This window comes from Poecile atricapillus, chromosome 7 (genome assembly GCF_030490865.1).
Source record: "Poecile atricapillus isolate bPoeAtr1 chromosome 7, bPoeAtr1.hap1, whole genome shotgun sequence".
Lineage (NCBI taxonomy): Eukaryota > Metazoa > Chordata > Aves > Passeriformes > Paridae > Poecile > Poecile atricapillus.
This window is the reverse complement of record NC_081255.1, coordinates 19,644,423-19,666,019: the sequence shown is the minus strand read 5'-3', so window position 1 is coordinate 19,666,019 and position 21,597 is coordinate 19,644,423. Positions and strand designations below refer to the sequence as shown.

Below are 21,597 nucleotides of genomic sequence, written 5' to 3'. Positions count from 1 at the left end.
TCCGCACACGGCAGGAGGGAGTGCGGCACTGCCTCAGCCTTCAGCGCTGTCCCCTCCACAGCAGCCCTGCTCCAGCCATTCTGCCTGTCCCCTCTCCTGTCTGCCCTTCCCAGCCGCTGGCACTGTCACACCGCACCGGGACGGGACACTCGGCCGAATGCGGTGCTGCCGCCACAAGGAGCGTTTCTCACACTACAGGTGGGGATGGAAGGAACGTAGCCTTGTATCCCACGCACTTATTTGGGAGGGCTTGATGGTGGTAAGCGCTATAATACTAAGGTTACACATAAAATCTTCCCTACTATTGAAAGCAACACAGTGAAGACAAAGTTTCAGCTTCCATAAGTGCTCCATGACCAGAAACAAAAGCTGGAACACACAGACAGACTACTATGACTACACTAAGTCCTTGTGGGATGCTGCCAGCTCGCTCTCCTGAAGCAGCAGCAGGTGGAGGAAAAGCTGGTGTCGTACTGACAGTGGGACAACCGAGCTACTGCTGAATCCTCGTGGGGCTGCGAGAATCTCTTTATCCACACATCAATTACTGCAGAGCCCATGGCAGGTCAGTCCCCTGGGCTGCTGAGCTTCCAGCTGACACTGTCTGGGAACAGGCCCATCTCCCCGCTATTCGTGTGCAGCCACTGGGCTACGCAGGAACGGGCAGTGACCCTGTCATCAGTGGGATTGCTGCAGGAGGATTTCCAGTCCACTGAACCTGCATGAATCCCTCACATGTCCTGAGGACTGACAAAAAAGTTTGCAGTGGGCAGTCATTCATGGTTGGAAGTCAAACCTACCTACCAAGACAGAAGCAGTTGAATGTGTCACACCAGAGGCTTGCTCTTGCCAGATGCTTGCCCTTCTGAGCTGATCCTGCAGAAATGCATGTGCACAATTTAGCTCACTTGTTTAATCAGTGAAACTATTTTGATGCAGGGCTCCAAGTGCTCAGCACACAGCAAGGGAATGTTGTATAGTTTTACCAGCTGCTCTGTCTCAAGCCAGTTTCCTTCATGTAGACATGTCCCTGTTTTAACCTTCAGTTTTTTCCTGCATATTACACAGCCACAAATAAAACAGCACAAGAAACAGGGAGGTGTCACAGTGAAAGCAGTAACATAAAGCTAACTTTGGAGGTACATAGAAATGCACTCCAATGCATAGACAACTAAACTGCATTGAACTGCAGTGAGACTTGGTGTCTAGAAAATATAAATTTTGAAGAAAAAAGACTCCAGCCAACAGAATGATAGAATAAGCATCTATCATGCTGTAAAGACCAAACATCAGGAAACCGAATAGATGGCATCCACTATGCTATGGTTCCCCCCAAAAAACAACACAGCTATGACTTCTATGTACACAATTTATATTGGAGAAGATCCTGAAAGACCCCAAGGCACCATTCACATAAGCAACTTCATCTGTCTTGAAGTATAACCACTTATGGGATGGAATGTAACAACCATCCAGGAGGAAAACATTACACAAGTTTTTGTAAGTTTTCATTTTCTAGTCAGAAGAAATTCAAAGGTGGGGAGAACACATTTGCCCAGATGGGAATCCAGCTGGGACACACACATTAACTACTTCACCTCCTGACAAATGGCAGTTTCAAACAGAATGGACTCCATTTATATAAGTGAAACAATCAGCAGTAGCCCAGCAGTCTTTTGAGACCACTGAACATCAGATCTAAAGGAGTCCAGTATACCAGCCAAGTCAAAGATACCAGTTGCTCTGAAAAAACTCATTTCCTTCAGCATCTCAAACCAACCAGGTTTGAGAACCACTCTTAACTTAGTCTATTAACTTGACAAAATCAGACATCAAGATGTCATGGCTGTAAAACCAGCAGTCTAATAGGAACTTGAAACAGGAAAATGCTTTTTTCTATGCAGAGGCAAGTATTTGTACTGTAGTGGAACAATGCTGCTAAAATCAATAGATGCCCAAGAACAGCTCAAAGTAGAGATTGGGAAAAAAAGTCAACAAAGAGATACCACTGAGAATTCAGATCATAGAATCACAGAAATGCCAAGCTGGAAGAGACACGACAGGATCATCAAGTCCAGCTCTGGGCCCTGTGCAGGAAACCCCAAAAGTCATGCCCTGTGCCTGAGAGCATTGTCCAAATGCGCCTTGAACTCAGGCTGGTGCTGTTCCGCTGCCCTGGGGAGCTGTTCCAGTGCCCAGCCACCCTCTGGGTGAAGAAACTTCTGATATCCAACCCAAACCTCCCAACTCAGCTTCAGGCCATTCCCTCGGGTCCTGCCACTGTCACCACAGAGCAGCGGTGCATGTTGCTCCTCTTCCCCTCCCAAGGAAGTTTTAACTGCAGCCTCCAGGCTGAACAGACCCAGTGCCCGCAGCTGCTCCTCATAAAGCTTCCCCCAAGGCTCTTCACCACCACCGCCCTCCTCTGGACACTGATAGTTTAATGTCTTCCTTACATTATAGCACCCAAACTGCCCCCAGCACTCGAGGTGAGGCTGCCGCAGAGCAGAGCAGGACAATCCTCTCCCTTGCCCGGCTGGCCATGCTGTTCCTGATGTCCCCAGGACACAGCTGCCCCTGCTGGCTGTGTGAAAGCGATGGGGACTTTTGGCAAGTTTTTAATGCCACCCATCCATTCTTTTTTGTTAGTATCTACATCTCATCCACTGACTTAATGCACAACTCTACTCCCTATCTTGGCAAAACAGACAAGTTCTGGAGCTACAATACAGACCTGGTCGAGAGCCTGGAAGCAAGGAGTGGAAAGACAAAGGCAAAAGCAGCTTTCACAGTAATTTCCTTCTCGTTGAGGCAGAACATGAGGATGATGGGAAGTGGCAATGCGATTTTAAAAACACTTTTGCTTTTCCACCAGCCAAAATGATACAGGAACCAGCCAGCTCCCAGTGTAGTCCTTTATTCTCTAAAAAAAGACTCCCTCTCCCTTCCCATTTCTATTCTTCCTTCTCTGGCAGATTATTTTGACCTCATTCTGATTTGTCATGCAACCACATGAACAGCTGTACTGATGCAGCTAATGCAAAAAGAAGTCTCATGCAAATGGATTAGACAAATACAAGGACTACTGTAACAGTCAAATAAAAAGGAATTAAATCCACCTTTTCTATCATGAGTTCACTAAGACTTCCCCTTACCCCAAAGGTAGGAAAAGCTCTAGTGGCTTTCCATATTTTATCACCCTATCGATTTTTCCTGCAAAAAAACCTACTATAGTAAGATATCCTGAAAATGCTTTTCTGTAGGAAAAGTTAGAGGTGGTGAAATTAGGCCAGGCCGGGGGAACTTTGCTTCCAAAGCAGTACCAAAAAAGCTACAACGCACAGGACCATTGAGGGAAAGAAGCTCTCACAACAAAAGCATCACTAGAGCAAAGCCACTGTACTATCAGTCTCTGAGACCTGCTGGGGCATAGTGAGAACACACTTCTGTTAACAAATCACAGAGACAGTAGAACAACTATCCCTCTTCTTACCTGTTTTTTACATGTCATCTGTAACTTCCTTTTCAGTTTCAGTATTTGAGTTATTTTTGCTGCCATTTCTTGTCTTGCATACATGTGACTTATTTCCATTTCACCACAGATTTCCAGCAAATAAAACCATATGCACTACCATAGCAACATTTTAATACAAACACAGTGTAATCTTTGTTCACTGAAGTACACAGTTCATTTCTTTTTCTCTTATTAACAGAATCTGCATCTGCATGCAGTTTAACTGAATGTCATAGCAACAACATAAACATCAATTCAAGATATTTTTTCCTTTGGAGGAGAGAAGAATAAATGTTTTCAGGAAAAGTGTGGGACTTCAAGGAGAATGAAATGTTTGTGACTAAACAGGGCCTGAAGTTACATCATCACAGCTGTATATTTACTCTTGGAAAGCCTGCTCTTGCACGGTGTTATACATTCTCAGCTCCTACAGATGTCAACAGAGAACAGCCGTATCTGGCAGGGCAAGGACTGAATCCCAGCTATGCTGATACACAACACGTAGCTGGGACTTGCTATCAGCGCTCCCATGAACTCAGAAATCCATGTACTGCTTCAGACTGGAGTCCACGTTCTGCACAGAGCCTTCCTCTAATGCAGAGTAAAACTCCACTGTTGACTGGAGTAACAACAAGTGGTCCAGCGTGTCTCTAAGGACCAGTGCCAGCCACACATTCTGTGGCATGGCCCTCTTTTCCTCTATGGATCAACAATTCCTAATGCCAAGATAAATGCAGCAAAACTTAGAATTCAAATGTGTTCATTCAAAACTGAGCTGTTACACTGACAGGGGGTACAATGCTGTTTACCCATGACAACTCAATTATGCCTCTTACCCCCAGGAAGCTACACAGAAAAGGAAAATAACTGAATTCTCTCCCATGGCTGACTCACTCCTACCTCCCAGCTATTGCTGTGTGCTTAGCTATGCTCTATTTTTGTCCTTTAAGGTTTGTGAAAGGGATGACATCATTAAGCTTTTAATTTTTTTAAGTAGTGTGTTCATTCAAGACAAGAGCCTTTATTCTTTGTAAGCTGATAGTCCTTCAGCTCAAGCATGCTGAAAAGTCTAAACATTAAATGAAATGCTGTAATAACACTACACAGAAATAGCTTGCTCCTTCTGTGACAAATGGTTTATAGAGGAAAATAAATGTGTAAGCATAGTAGGCATAAAATCAAGCACTCAGTGCAAGCTGGTGCTGAATGATGAAGATTAAAACAACATCACACAGTTCTCATTCACAGACATGATCTGTTCTGAAACAAGGCAGAGTCCTGTAGGGATCTGTGTGGAATATGACTGCAACAGTACGTTTTCAAAATGGACAGAACTGAAGCCTTCTAGGCAGTCTCAGCTCCCTATCTTAAATGCCTAATTCTTGACCAGAAATTTAAAAATTCCAGATGGTGCTTTTTCTCTTTTCAGTTTATTACAAGATGCCTGTTACAGGTTAAGTCACTCAGAAAGAAATTAAGAACTTTCCTTAACTGCCTATGAAAGTATTAAAAAACATCTGCCTAGCACAACAGTGCATAAACTTTGATTAAATCAGTAACCTCATTGTTATGAAGAATTACTACTAATATGAAGAATTTTGATTTATTATGATAAAGAAAAATTGAAAAAGTTTAGGAAAACTGAATAAAATATTTGAATTGCACTTCGGTTTGTATTTGATCAATCACCTCTGCTCAGACTAGTGTAACTGTAAAAATAGGTAAGTAGTAACCTAGGAATGAATGGCAAATGCTACCTTTTACTCTCAGTTTGACTGAACTCTGGGAGATTATTCCTAGCTTTGTCTGGGAAATTTCAGTTCAAGTAACCACCACAGGAATGCTCCTTAATTTTTTAAAGCCTTCTTTAAGGTAAATTAGAAGGATAGATTAAACAGCATCTTCATTAAAAAATAAATTGTGTTTGACTCACAAGGAAGCTTAAAGTGGATTTATATGAGAAAACTCACCCCCCAGGCAAACCCTTTCGTACAATTAATGAAAACCCCCAAGAGCACAGGAAAGTAATGCAAATCACAAATCTGTGCTCCTCAGCCAAAGACTAATCACACACAAATGCAGATCAACACTACTATTTGCAGCATTCTCATTTTCACTGTGCTCTGAATCCAACAGAAATGCCATGCTTTTACTCCAGATGAAACATTTTCTGGCAAATGAACTGTGGCAGTTTTGCTATTTGCCTCTTTTATTGGTATTACTATGAATGAATTCAAGACTGGTCTGAAGTAATTTGTGATTACCAAGTCAGTGTGCAGCAATCACTGATTACAAAAAGCTTATTCACTTTCACTAAACTGAAAAAAATATGAAAGCAGCACCTATAGCTAGAAATCCTGATCCTTTAAAAAGGGTTAAAAAAACAAATGTTGAAACAAGAGGTGGGCAGAGGACCAACAATGACTAAGAAAGAAAATAGAGCACAGGTGGCTACTGCCAGGCAAGAAGAAAAACTTTCCTGTTTCACCAGAGGTTGCAAAACACACAAGAGAAAGGACACATGATACCACTGGGAGAAAAAGTAGTATGTGACCACAAAGGTCTGACGCTCTGGCCAAACTTCAGTAGTGAGCTGTCATGGCAAACAACTTAACTCCAGTTTCTTTACAAGTGGAAAAAAAAAACCTTCTAAAACTTTGAACATCTCAAAAATCCCCTCCATGCAGCATGACAGGTGAGGACCCAGCAGCCTGGTGCCCTGAATCCCAGACTGAGAGTCCGGAAGCCAGAAGCCTAAACCCTCTCCTGTATCGCTCCCACAGCCTCCTGTTACCTCCAGAAGCTCCTTCACTGTCTTCTTTTGTGTTTCTACCTACAACATTGGCACTGGCAGAACACTTATGACTGAAATACCACCTTCATGGCAATTCAGCACACACCCCAGGCCACCAACACACAAAGGTGCCTGTCTCAAGCAGGAGACAGAGCCTGGGAACTAAGGCAGCAGCAACCTCAGAGCGCTGTTTAGACTGATTATGTCCTGAAGACTTTACAAATACTGGCTTGGCCAGACCAGACCCTTGCAAAATTAAGGCAGAGTCTGACACTGATTCCTGAGAATGCCCTGGTGCTGTGGGGAGAGGGGGTCACCTGGCTTGCACCACTTGTGGCATTGCTGTTCTCATCCTCCAACAGACCCCACAGGCATAGGGGACTTGGATACAGGATAAGTGGCCTGTGAGCTAGGAATCTTTCCAGAAGTTAACAACTGTCAGCAGACAATACAGGATTCTTTCGTTTTCCTTTACGATTTATTTGTTTTTAAGTAGCTAAATTTAGCTGATATGCCAGTAAGTATTTACAATACCTAACTTCAGTAGGTACTAGAAATATGAGATGCATAACACAAGCATTCTATAGAAGTCCAGTGTTATTTCCATTAGTGCCAGTCTATGCACCCATTTCTATGGATTTAAAAACCCATGCCAATTTAGAAGATCTGGAGAGAAGACTGAACACACTGCAACATGCCATCCTGAAAACACAGTTTGACCTGTCCATTAACACATGAAACAAGATGCTACTAAGTAAGGAACAAAAAAAAAAAGTATTGCATCAAGCACCCAAAATGTCACCAGGGAAGATCAAAAATAACATGAAACTATGTAGCAGCTCAGTTTTACACAGAAACACTGTAAAAGGAAATTGATCTAATGAAAAAATTGTACTTTTCTTCCAGTAAATTTAAGCATTAAGACTCACATACATGTATAAATACAAATATGCGATCAGGTATTTAAACCCAAAAATTTGGCACTGAGCTGGTTAGGGAAAAAGGAAAAACAATGGTGCAATTAAAGACTGCAATGAAATGAGAGTATTTCTTTTTTTTGAAACCACAATTCCCCATCTTTTTATTTACATCCCTAAATATGCATTATTAAATCCAAAAATAGTCAAGCACTTTGAGAGTGCTACTTTTAGTAAAGGAAGCTCTAGGAACTTAGTTGTATTAAAAAAATTTAATTAAATAATAAAAAAAATAAAAGCTCATTCCATCCTCTTCTCTTAAAGAACTGTCATAAACTGCCCCGAATGCTCCCCTTCTTCCACAGATGAAAGGGATGAGCTTTAACTGTCTGAGTTCTCTGCAGGCTCACTGCCATCTGAGGATATAGAACACAAAAACAAACAAGTAATTAGTTTCAGCAATGTTGTTTGCTCATCAAACAGAAGCAGTTTCGTATATTCTTTTCCTTTTCATCACTCTCTTCTTTAGGATAGCTACTTCATAAGACATAACCACTTTCATGACATAGGATAATGCCCTGGATAGGAGCTCATTGTTGAAAGAAAGCAAGACAATGTTTAGAATTCCTTTTACCTTTTATATCTACATCTTTCAGTCAAGTAGGAAAGCAGAGTATTTATCCCCCACAAAACTAGATCTAGTGAGAATTTAAAATTATTCTTTTGGCTTGTTTTAAATGTTGTTTTTGGGGATGTGGCAGACATATATCACAACTGTAATGAATTATAAATAATTTACATTTTTCTTAGTGGAACTACTAAGATGTGGAACTACAGAGAAATCTGAAATGGAAAATTAAAATGATGTGGCTTTGCGCTTCTTCCACATGTTCCAGCATCCCAAAGATAATGAAAAGTTAAGTCCATAAGCTAATGCTGGTGAAGTACAAAGTGGACAGTAACTTACACTTTAGGGCACAGCTATTGTGCTCTGCTGAGATCATGTAGTGAAAGTCTCATCTCCAAAACTGGTCTTCAGCCTCACACCCCACAGATCCTTCTTTAACAAGCACTGACCCTGGTCACCTTGTGCTGACGCCATCAAATGCCACTTGGTTGGTGACACTCTAGCAGCACAAAAATAAACTACAGCAAAGCAGGCCCATGATTCACACTCTGGTCTCATTGTTATTTTCAGTATTTGATCTATGAATTTGAAGAGGTTTTTGAGCATTTAGTATCAGAGGTTTCATTAAGAGAATGTTACCAAAAGGGAGCTGATGAAGTATAGCTACTCTCTGGTCAAGATAAATTCTACAGCTGGCAAATATGGATAATACATAGGACACAGTGTGCACCTGTACAGTTTCCAAGGAATTTGTTCAAGAAAATAGAAGCATTTCACCCAGAAACATCAGAGGTCACATTTTGTCTATATTAAATCTAGTGTATAATCAATTAACATTTATATGCTAGATATGTACTGAGTAATGCACAAAGTAAGGCCTGTGAAAGCTTCTATAATCCCCTGCTATCTTCAGCCATGACTGACCTTGTATGCTGAAATCAGAGCACCTGTAGGTTTTGCTGTTAAGCAAGTCAAGCATCAAAATATCACATAAAAGAATGTGGCAATCTTCTGACTCACAGCAATGCTCAACAGACAGATTTTACTTCTGCTGTTACAGTAAAATTTAAAAGGAAATACAGATTGTCTTCACTCAAAAAGAACGTATTTGTATGGTGCTTGATAGCATTGCCTATAAATAAGATTGCCCAATCCTTCTCACTATAAAACTGTCTGCAGTTTACTTATAATGTAAAATTCAAACCCTAGAGTTTTTCAGTGGCAGTTTCCTTTCTCAACCTTTATTTTCCTTACGTAGTTGAAAGTTTCGGCCAAAATACTTCAACCATTTCTGAAAAGGAGAAATAGGCTTTATACTCATTAAATCCTCACTGTTTCTCTTTGAAGGTCTCCAGCTCTAGCTATTCCCCAGTCCTTGGGGGTTACTATTTGAATCTCAGGGAGAATGGTCATCTTTCCCCAGCAATGGCCTGTTGCTGTGGCTATGAAAACTTGACTCTTCTTCCTGGGGAAGGGGGTAGATCTGAGATTGCTCTGGAAGGAAACAGTATTTTAGCAATTAAATTCCCTCAAGACTTTGCTTCTTGTTCTAGCCTGGATCCCCTGCAAACAGGGTCAGCTGGGCTATGACTGCCTGAGTCGCCATGCTCAGCAGACACCCTGCCACATGTCCACTCATGAGTATGGCAGCTGTTTGCCTGGAATGCAAAGGGGCAGAGAGGAAAGGCAGCAGTGGTGGCAACAGGATCAGCAGGATGGATGGCTTGGGAGGAGCGGCCACCGATACAGAAAGCCATACATGGCAAAGAAACTGGACTGCAACAAACACAGAAGATGTTGTAGCAGAAAGGTCACTTCTTGGGAGACAGGAAGGGGCTAAAATACTTCTGTGATTACAACAGACTTCATCCTGAACAGTCTGGAGGTTAACATAAGATTTACTCTTAGCAATTATCTGTGAATGCAACTGCTAAAGCAAACTGAAAACTGTTTTTTTCCTCCTATATTCTGTAAAGATGACATATGAAAGAAAAGCACAATGATTTTGACACACTGACTAAAACGGTATTTTGTCTTCAGGCAGAGTAACAGCTACAAGAAAGTCCTCCAGCTCTTCATGTTGTGAACATGTTTTTCCTCAAAGAATCTAAAATTACAGTCACAGGCTTCTACTCTGAACAGAAAAAATATCAAGAACACAGGTTCCCAACCTAACTCAAGGCTGAAGTTGACTATTAATATCTTAACCAAGCAGATGACAATAAGTTATGATAAAAGTTGTGAAAATCATGGTATTTTTGCCATTAGCTGTAACTTTTGCTATGTCATACCCAAGACACCTTAACAGGGAACTATTAAATTCATTTTTATGGAATCTATAGCAACAGTTAAAACAACAAAAATCAATGGTTGTCAAAACCTGAAACGGCTGTTAGTCCCTGTCAGTACCCCTGCAGGGATGACTACTTATCAAATGATTCCTGCAGCAGAGGAAGGTTACTGTCCTGAAGACACACACTTGCACTGCCCTGTGACAGAGCTGTCGGCACTTCCCAGCTATTACTGGCTCTCTCTTCCCCTCCTCTTCTGCCTTTTACAGAGTCAGGTAGGTGGTGCAGCAGCATGACCTCAAAATACTGTTGTTCAATCAACACTTACTTGAATCTATATCCTTAAAAGGACAACCTCCCTATTAGCTGAGCGGACAATGACAACTCTATACAGATTCAGTACATGAGTCAATCAATTGTAATTCCCTCTTAAATCATAGGGGTGCAGATGAGCACTGAAAAGCAAGGCTCCTAGACAATGAAATAATGGATAAACTCAAAAGTTTCATGCACTGCAGTGTCTGTATGTGCACTGCCAGGGTGCATATCACGGGGCCACTCAGATCTGAGCCGTACCTTATCCCCTGGCACGCTGTCTCACTCTCAGAAGCCCTTGCAGTGCATAGCACAAGGAATTTGTGCATGCCGTATCTTTGGGTGCAGATTGCTCTCACTTAGGGGATCACTCAGTGTAATCTAGCCAGAACAGCCATGCTCCATGGAGGTCCAGTATCACTGGTACAATATTCTCAGTCCCGTATTTCATCAGTCCAATTAGACACATACAGAGCCATGACTGAGCTGCTGCAGGGAAATAGTAATTGAAAATATATCTCAAGGCTTTTCTTCAAAAATCTTTAAGAATTAGAGACTGGCCCATCACTGAAAATTATGGGATATGATAACTACGGTGACTACGTGGGGGACTACACATAGATGAGAACTCATTCCTTTTTTCAACAGCTGAAATATCTTTTAGCAATCTTTTAGCTTCAGAAACAGATGCTGGGACATGAAGCCTTTGTACTGGGGAGAGAAATGGAAATTAACTTAAAAACTAAAAGTAAATTTTTGTTAGATCTGGATTCTCTTCCAAATTAACTCCAAGATAAAAGTTTTCCATCAAGTAATTTTTAAGAGATAACACTGTTCTTTTACCCCATTCAAAAGTGAGTTTACCATTATGATTTCTACTGTCTCATAACTCAGAATTATTTGCCCAATGTTAAAAGCTATGCTAGAAAATAACGGAGAACAATTCCTTTGCATGATTATCAGGTTTACTTAAAACTCATCTTCCCCAGACAGCCTGACTCTTCAGAAATAACCAACTCTGTTAAACTTTGCTATATATAAAAAAAAACTAGCACAAGTCTGAATAAGTGTTTCACCTTAGTGACTAAAAATACATAAAAACCCCAGTAAATCACCAGTAAACAAAGTTAGAAAAAACATATCCAATACAGCTCATGGACGTATGCCATCAGCCAGCAGTTTTAAGACAAGAGCTCTTTCTATAGCAATCTTTTAGCTTCAGAAGGAAATACAAGACATATTGCTCATTCCTTGCAATATCCTTAACTACTGTTTATATAACTAAAATATCCAAGTATAACATAACCGGAAATAAATATATGCTCACCTTGGCCAAGAACCACCATGTCATTCTTCAGTGTTTTCAAGACCACAAATAATGTTGGATACTCAATTATTACTTTGCCTTTCAGATTGTCTAGAAGGCTTCTACTGGCATCCAGTTCATTGTACCTTAAAAATAACAGGAAGTTTACTTTGGATTTTAATATTAGCAAGGATGTAATGTACATTTTCTGTGGGGAAAAAAAAAGTAAAAGGCTTCCTGGCATTTCACATGATTTTCAAGCGACACCACGTCCAGAAGAACTACCTTATAATTCAAATTACATATCCAGTCTTATTCTCTAACTGCATATTTTTTTTAAACCTTCCTCATATTTAAGCATAAAGAACAAAAGGAGAATGAAAGTCAAATTTCTCTAAGGGTTGAAATGTTTTGTTATGCCTTAATGAATACCTTTAGCAAATCAGATAAGGACATAGGCTTATCAAAATTGATACATTTATCAAAATCTGATTCTAAATTAAAAGTAACATTTAATATTTTACTTATGGGCTTTAACACTGTAGGTTTAATTTACTTGGTGAGTAGTGTACCTTATTTACCACGTTTGCTTATGAATTATCAGTGAAGCCCTAGGAAGATGAAATAAAAAGCTTATCTTTACAGCTACTAAGGCATAGGTAAACTGGAGCACTTAGAGCTCAGCTTTGTAGGAGACATGTCTTTGTTCTGATACAGCAGCAAATAATTTCTAGAAGATGGTACAATATCCACCATGCCAGAGCAAATATCTGCTCACAGCACCATTAGTGAGAAGCTCCCTGCAGAAATCCCCACATACTTGTGTGTTCCTAAGGCACAGGACTGGGATGTGCAGTCCCTTCCTATGAAAGGGCTCCTCTTCACCCCAGAGAGTGAAAACAGGTACATAACAAATGATACCACAGTAATCTATGTAAAAGTAAACTGAGCATCCTCTCCACAAGTACTCTCTCAAACTGTAATGTTCTCTCCCAGCTCTTTAACTAGAAATCTGGGCATGGGATTTTGTGGAAAGAAAGGGGTATTTCAAAGACTTCTGAAAGGGGGACCTTGCTGCTTTCACTTGCTGTAACTGAGACATCCAAAGGATGCTCTGATATTATTACTCTGCAATCTGAGTTATGCAATTCTTTCTGTAAGCAGCATTATTGAATTGCCACTAAGGTATTGTATCAGCTAAGGGCAAACAAAGTTCAAAACCAAAATATACCGTATACAAAATATACGTGGAGTATTTACCATAGCTGCTCTACCTCCTCTGATCATTAACATATTATACAGTTGTGTTTTCTTTTGCCAAAACCAACATGGGGTAGGTGAAGGAAATGATATACTTTATGATTTACAATAATATGTGATTAAAAGCAGTATACTGCGAATCAGCACACAGGAACATTGGAGGTAAACCAGGAATTGAGTCCCTGGGATTTAAGGGAAACTTAGTTTGAGCAAAAATTCTCTCATATTCAACTTCAAATCATCATGAAAATATTTGGTTTCATGTTTCTCTCAAGCCAAAGTAATTACGACCTCTTCTTACTGAAACCCTTTAAAAGGGATAACAGTATATTACATGTCTTACAGAATGAATGCATTCATAAATTCCGGATTAACACACATGAACAGAAACATATTTACTACTTTATTTACAGTACTCTAAATGCAAAGTATGGCAATACCTTTCCTTTGGCAAGGACCTCAACACATTCTTTTCTGGTTAAGCAAACATTTACCACCAAGAGGCTAAAGTAATTCACATGCCACAATACACTTTCCATTATCTCATATTTTAGACAAAACATCTTTAGCGTCCAGCTTGGCATAAGATAAAACATTTGAACGTAAAACTACTTTATGATAGTAAATTACTGAAGTGTTAGATCACTGAGTCACAGCTTTATCATTTTTTGTTGAAGTAAATTTTACTGGTTGACAGTGACAGGAAAAAGCATCTAAATTTTTAGTCCATAATATGGGCTGTAAACTTCAGGAAGAATGTAACAAAAGAGCTTAATGCTTGTCTTATTTAAACTTGTCTGTTACTGTATATATTATCCAAAAGACCTCAGTCTACCACATTTTCTTCTTCATACACAAGTGAGGTTTTCTGCTAATCCACCTGTCAGGCTCTTCCTTGACTGGGCATGCTTAAAAGATCTCAAAAGAAAACTTTTATTTGTCACATCAGTTCTGAAGTCTACTTAAGAACAGCTCTTGAGCAAGACTGATTTTTCAGGTTATTTCAGAAAGACCAGGTCATGATAAAAATCTTCCCAATTTCATCCCAGAACTAGAATAAAGTCATACACGGTCAGATGGTGGTCAGAGGGTGAACAATAGAGACCTGTGAGTAAAAGAAGACTGCCCTGCTGGGTTTAACCAGAAGCCTATGCACACACACACACTTCTAACTTTTACTTATGAAAAGGCTAGGCCTGTTTGGAGAAAAATTAAATTAAATGGCATTTCTTTTTACAAGTCTTGTAACTTCCTGTAGTGATTATTCAACAGGATGAGCTAAGAATGTAGAGTAACACTGGGACAGTCGCCCTTCCATGTATGTGCAGCAAATTGGTCTCACCACAAGCAGGAGACAGAACAGGGAGAACATCACAATCAGGTATTACCAGGTACCCCTTTATTACCACTTTTACCCGCTAGTTTTGTATCACTGGGATTGCAGAGCCTGCATGAGAAGAACCCATAAGGAGCTGTAACCTTTTCAAACCCCTCCTTCACTGTGCACTTCAACTGACAACCCACTGAAATGAAAAACAACCAGTGTAAGTCTGTCCTTTCACCTGGACTCTCATGCTCCAGGACCACCTGCAGGAACCAACTTAACTGAGGCTGTCATCCTAAATGAGCTCCTTCAGCCCTTCATTCCAGGATGGATTTGAGATAAGTCTGGCTCCAAACTAACTGACCATGCCAACAAAACCATTCCCTAAACACCCATCCTCACATCCCTCTTTTAAACCCTCCCTCCACTTTCTCTTTTCTCCCACTGTCCCATTCATATGGCTTCCTGATCCCTGTATTCAGCAGAACTTCTCTTTGCATGTTCCCTCTCCATCTTCTTTCCTCCCTGTTTTCTCTTTCCCTTCCTTATGTTCCCTCAGCCTCCCTGAACACCACCCACCATATAATAATATACTTTCCTGATTATTTTCTTGCCCCAAGTAAAGCTTTATGCCCATGTTGCAAAGCAATAAATAGGCCTGAATTTTTTCTTAATAAGAAATGACTCCATTTATAAGGACCACAAAGAGATGATCTTAGCAGACAACCGCTTTTGATTTTAGCTGGAATGAAATAACAATAACTGCTTTTTGAAGAACCAAAATTAAGTAGAATTTGCCTGCTAGCAGGCAGTTTAAAAGCCTACAAAAATTGTGACAATTGAGAAAATTTAGCAAGATTCAGCAATCCCACATCAGTTCCCACATAAACTGTTATATTTGCTCTATGAACAGTTGTTACCTTTCACAAAATACTGAAATTTATGTGGCTCTGCACTTCTGATAGCATCTGTGAGTTTCTGCAAAGGCTAGTTTCACTATCTATAGTTATTCCACCACCTTCCAGGAATTCAACAATTCAGACTCCTAATCTGTCTCCCACAGGCAGGAATGCCACATTAGGTCACAGCATCACAACAAGTTCCCCTCAAATGGAGCCTGTGGCTATCATCGCAATGGCGTAACTTGTATCCATGAATTCAGACAGCAGGAAATTCCCTGCTGATCAGGTTTTCCTGAATGTCATCTACAGGAACTTTTTATTATTTAATAATAATAAAAAAAAAATCTGCAATCTGGAATTGAAGATAAATTGTAGCCATATTATTTCTTTAGTTTGGTCTTCTAGACACTGAGAACAAACAAGTTTTAGCCATCTAAGAAATTGCAAATATTACCAAAATGTGGATTTGTGTAATGACATTTATGATTTCCCTGTGAGAGTGATCAGCTAAACTGTTTGCACATATTTTACACAAAGACGACTTTTCTTCCTAGAACTGAGTGGAAACATCGAGGTATTTACTTGGCATAACTCAGACACATCATGCTATCTATTTTGGACCTAGTCCTAAAAATCCACAACCAAGCTTATGCTAACATATGGGAAGAAAAAAGGATTTTTTTACACCAGACCAAAGAGGGTAGCATTTCCTAGGTATCTGTGTATGCCTAGAAGGGGCAAAGACTGGGTACAGCATTTAAAGTCTCTCCCAAGCACACATTCTGAAATGCTGCAGTACAGCAAAGATAATAACTAACAGATGGACTTTCATTCCTAAGTGGTGAATAACCTCTTCGTGTGGTTATGATTTGGTGAACATGGAAGTAGGGAAATGCTCTCTTGAATTAGGTATGAAAGGCAGAAAGCAAATACAATGGATTGAAATAATGCACAGTACTTATATTTAACTCTGTCACTAGAATTCTGACATTCTAAAAAACCTAAACCAGTGAATTTGATTAGTCCAGATACATGACAAAATTAGAAAACTCAATGAGCAAAACAGCAGAGATCTAAGGAACAAACAAAAAAATCCCCAAGACTTGACATAACACTTCCTTTATAACTAACTCTTATCAACAGCAAAACAATATGAAGAAATACTCTGCCTGAACACTTTTTTAAGGAAAGAGAATAGGAACCTAGTTTAAGTTGTATATTAATATAAAATTGTATTTTAATATAAAAAAATTATATACTACAGTTTACAGAAGTATTTAAAACCTTCTAGCTCTTCCTTCCACTATTGGTTATGTTTCTTCTGCTGTTCTAAGACCTCCATAATTTGCCTCAACAGTTGTTCATTAACCTCTCCTCTGTACAACTGACACCTGCATAATTTAATCAATACCAGTACAGACTAGATGCCTGGCCAAACCCTTTTCAAGTCAAATCCTTATCGTTAAGTATGACTGCCATCAAAAATCTACTTCTTTGGGGGGGGGAAAAAGAAAAGAAAAGAAAAGAAAAAAAAAAAAAAAAAAAAAAAAGAAAATTAGGACCAGCAACCTTCTCTTATCAACCATTTGGACCACAAGTCCTGCTGGGAACCAACTAAAAAATTACAGGAAGAAAAGCTGCCAGCATAGCAGGAAAGCATCTCGGACATCATCACCATCTCCTAACTACACCTACATTCACAGGGTACATAAAGGCACAGCCAATTAATGAGAAAACTATGAAGCTGTTCCTTTTCCTTGTCATATTTCAGCCATAGTTCATCCCCAAACAATGACCATGTTAAGATAACAATCTTAAGCTGTAACAATCGAAGGTCTCCCCTCTTTCATGGGCTATAAGAGGCTTTGCCACTAGAGAAATTTAAGAACTGTTGAAAAGTCAAGTGTAAAATGGGGAAAAGAAAAACAGAACTCACAACTCCCCTCTTACGAGAAACATGTTTCAGGGAGTTTAAACATCCTGGAAAAAAAAAATAATAGCCAGGTGAAGATATCAGGAACAACTGTCACCTAAATTATTTGACACAATAGTAGATGTCCAAAAAAACCTCATTGGTTTGTTCACTCCCACCCTAGAAAATATATGAGACAGTTAATGGAAAGGAGAGAGAAGTAAAGTAAGAGTACAAGTACCATAGAAGCACAAAGGCTGTCCTTGTTTAAGCCTCTTGAGAATGAGGCAATTGCACAAAGGAAAGAAGCACAGTAGAAGCTGTTTAATGGCAGTACTGGAAAAATATATCAATTGATGGCAAAACCCATAAAGCAGATAAGGCAATTGCTTCAACAATTTAGTGGACTGAGCTTTAAGAGTGATGTGGTAAAAGGATTTGGGATCACAATAATGAACTAAAGATTAACTGAAGTACAGAACATTCTGCATCTTTTAGTTGTAAAACAAAGTACAACAAAACAAAAGGAAAATGTGAAACTAGCAAATGTCAGTTTCTTGCATTTGGCAGAATTCGGTGCAAAGAATACAGAAATAAAGTGATACTGAATTTCAAGAATGCAAATACTTTCCCCATCTCATAAGACATAATGAAAAAAAGAACAAAAATCCAGCAGCAAGTAAAGATGTTATAATTCAAGTGCATCACAGCAATCGTTCTTTACACACACATGGGAATTTACTTACTTTGTGAGCCAGGCAGCTTCACAAACTGCTTAAAAGCTCAAGGTTTACAACTCTTCAAATATTATACAGCTGACATATTAAAAAAATGTAAACCACAATCATGTACAGCCACTATATGACTTAGATAAACAAAACAGCCTGAGTTAATGCTAGCCAGAAGACTTAATGTGAATATGGAATTTCACCAGGGAAAAGTTCTGATTAATAAGACAGTGAGCTGGCTACTGCAGATGAATGCCTTAAGCTTCAAAAATGGAAAAGGTATCAGTGGCATATTTAGTACCAGTAAAAGCTGTGCATGGTTCCCCAAAAATGCAGAGAAGTCAAAATATGAGACTTGTACCACTAATACAATACTGGCATGGTCACAGGGAAAAAGCCAATGTAGATAATCTACTTTAATGACAGCACACTGATATACAGCCCCATGAAACCTAACTATAAATAATTTTAGAGGTGTAAGTTGTACCAAGGAGTATCAAAGGATGCAATGAAAAACACTTAATACATCAAGTTCAGAAAACTAATACATCAGATTTCATTTTAAAAATTAATGTAAGCAAGCAGTACACTGCTAAAATAAACAAATATAAAACTGATCAGAAACCAGTCACTGTAAATTTGTAATTATGCTTGGGTTAATCTAATGAACCTCCACGTCAGGAAGAATTGATCCTTCTCTAATTTTGAATCTCTGAATAGCAAGCACTAACTTCCAAATTTAGCTTATATAGACAGAGTCTAAATACCTTTAACGCTCTGTATTGAATAGTGGAAACATTCACAAATTTTATACTTATTTTCACGGGAATCAAAGTACCATAAACATTCCATTAAGGTAAAAGGTTACCAATGCTTTACAATGAAAATGAAAGGCTATGACGTAAAGAAAACAAATTATTCTCTTGGGATACAAGCAGGAAGGTCAATTCCCTACTTGGCAACATTGAAACAATCAGCCATAGCTCACTCAGGTCAAAAGAGAGAAAACAAAAGAGGGATTCCCTTTTGGCAAGATCAGGAGGAAATAACAGGTTTTCTCCTTCCTGACAAGAACATGAAAAGTTGTCTTCTCCTCTGTCTCTTTAAAAACACTCATGGCTATGCTGCCATGTTTTCACCTAGCTGCAGATTCCAAGTTCAGCCTATCACTTCAATTGTCCAGGGCAGAGTCTGTATCTTTGCTTCTAGAAGCCTTTACAGCCTTTCCATGCTCCTGAAATGAAGGAACTATGCTAACTTTAAGTCAGCATCTCATTGTTTTTTTCTTCCAAGAAACCAGCAGCAAATCATTTTTTTCCTTCAGAAAAATATTTTAACAGCAACCCACAGAGTTGAATTAAGCCGCACAATAGATCTCACAACTCTTATTCTATACTGGAATAGGACAAAGAGTTTGAGTGTCACTTTGGCTCTACAGCTCATTTTCACCAGCTCCTTCTCTCAGCCAAGGGGCTACAGATTATTCAACAGGGTTTTCCCCATTATAGTATTTTCTTGAATTTCATAGCCTGTTTTCCTACCTTCAAATCTGCCTTACATGTGCATGCTACACAGCAGATTAACTTCCATGGAAACTTTTTTCATACTATACATATGTTACATAGGTACATACATATAGGGGAGTCCCCTCTGTTCCCCAGTAGAAATGGCAGACTGAAGCAAACTGCAAGATTTATTCTTGAAACAGTCTTTTCTAGCTGCACATTCCAAGAGAGGGCATGAAATTTGCTTGTGCAGGTTCTGGATGGGCTGTTCCCATGCTTTAAACCCAGACGTAATAAGGAAAGAAGATACTGTATACAGCTTTTCTGGTTTAGGATTTGGGGTCTGCCTACCTGCTTTGCAAGAATGAAGTGTCTGAGCATCTTCAGATCTGCCTGTGGTGCTTATAGAACACCACTACATGACTGGACAGGTCAAGCTACTGGCTGAAGCCATCTGTAACATTTTGATTGTTCTCTCATCCTCCAGCTCCTTACTTACATATTCCTCCTCTGCAAGTTGTCTGGATTTAACTTGCTGCACTACAGACAGCAGAATTTTGGAGTGGAGGTTATGATTTCAAATGAATCTTTGTGCAATAAGTGTCTCAGTCAGCAACTCTCTAGCTGGGACACTCTAGAAACCCTAAAGCAATACCATTAATTATAAAACAGTTCATCCAAAAGAATTCAGCATGGATTACAAAACACTGGATTGTTACTTTAAAAAAGAACAGGCGTCTACTGGTTCATAAAGGAATCCCTTTCAAGAAAAAAATGATTGCACAAGATAGTAAGATGGACAAACTCGGGGTTTTTTTTGAAATCATCCCAAAAATCTTTTGAAAGGTCAAGTAATTGTAGTCATCCATCACAAATATTCAGTTATGCATGCTACAGATTCTGACCATACACACTTACTATTCTCAGCAATGAGTAGCTTTTTGCTTTCCATCTCTGTTGTGTAACAGAGGATTTCAATGAAGAATGTAAATAGCTAGGAAAGAAAGTGACTGCTTTTTACAGTAAAAGCTGTGTAACCTGGCATCTGCTGCTTTGCATTGCTTTTGTCAGCAGAGAAACTGATGTTCAGATGAAGAAGGAACATGTGAAAAATGACACTGTAATGGCTGAAGTAACAAACTAGGAAGCCTGAAATGACCTGCAGGAAAATGTAAGGAAGTATTCAGTAAGAAAAGCAAGAAGTTTTAATTTAAAAAACCCCACAAACCAAAATGCAACTCTCTGGGAAAAAAACAGCAGTAAGTATTAATACACAGGAGTGCTGTGCTTTAAGAAACAGACTACAGACCAAATTCTATTTCCCCTTGAGCAGCACGAAGTCACCAGTGCCTGACTAGAGTTGTGCAGTGAAGAATGACTATTGTAAGCTGGCTCCCTGCTTTTGTAAAGCTGGCAGAGCTGCTTTTGTGCCAGCTGCTGCAAGCTACAGAAGAGTAATGAATTCTACTGTCAATCTTCTGGCATAGGTTAAAGCCAGCTTGGGGTCTGTTCCAGCTCATGCCAAGGCCAGCAGTTCAGCCAAGGATTTGTATCCTTAATTCCTGTCTCATGCATATTGTCTACTACACAAATGTGAAAAGAAATTGCTTCCTAAGTAAGACTAGAGAATCATAAACAAAGCACACCACTTTTCAACGTTCACAGAAAATGCAAAGAAGGAAATAATGCTTGAAACGCGCTAATTCTAGCACACTTGTTTTGCAAGATCAAGTAGAATTTTTGAAGACAGGTGATAACAGAATGATAAAAAGAATTGATCTATGCACCACATAAACAGCGGTGACTTTTTAAAGAAATTGACTTATGTGTGAAAAGCAGAAAGCAAAGACTATAAGTTGTCTTGGTTTTACATGAAGTTATTCACAAATCATAATGCAGGAAGAGGTGCCCAAGGAAGAGAGCATGAAAAACTAAGGAAAACGTTAACAGATCAATACCTGAGGCTACCTTCAATGTATTTCAATAGCAGGGTTTTAAAAATAATCTTAAAGTAACTGACAAAACAAGTATCTAACAGATATTTTTAAAGATAAGGAAATAAATAATCTAAATGCTACATTAAAAAATGTGGTTCCATTACATTTCTAGTACTTTTTGAATTCCAGGATAATTTTCCAAAAGTCTGTTGGCTTATTTGCACACACTAAGACAAAAAGCTTCACCTTCCTAAACCTATTACC

At 39.3% G+C, this 21,597-nt stretch overlaps 1 protein-coding gene across 1 annotated transcript in view; it reads right to left on the bottom strand.

Annotated features, from left to right (window-relative positions):
• Window positions 1–6,777: 6,777 nt before the first annotated feature.
• ZNHIT6 (zinc finger HIT-type containing 6) overlaps window positions 6,778–21,597 on the bottom strand; it is a 31,958-nt gene continuing 17,138 nt past the window's right edge. Inside the window, exons 9-10 of the mRNA XM_058843086.1 lie at window positions 11,787–11,911; window positions 6,778–7,641 (exon numbers count right to left, since the gene is read on the bottom strand). Coding sequence (XP_058699069.1) covers window positions 7,607–7,641; window positions 11,787–11,911 — 160 coding nt within the window. The 3' untranslated portion in view covers window positions 6,778–7,606. The remainder of the gene's footprint in view (window positions 7,642–11,786; window positions 11,912–21,597) is intronic.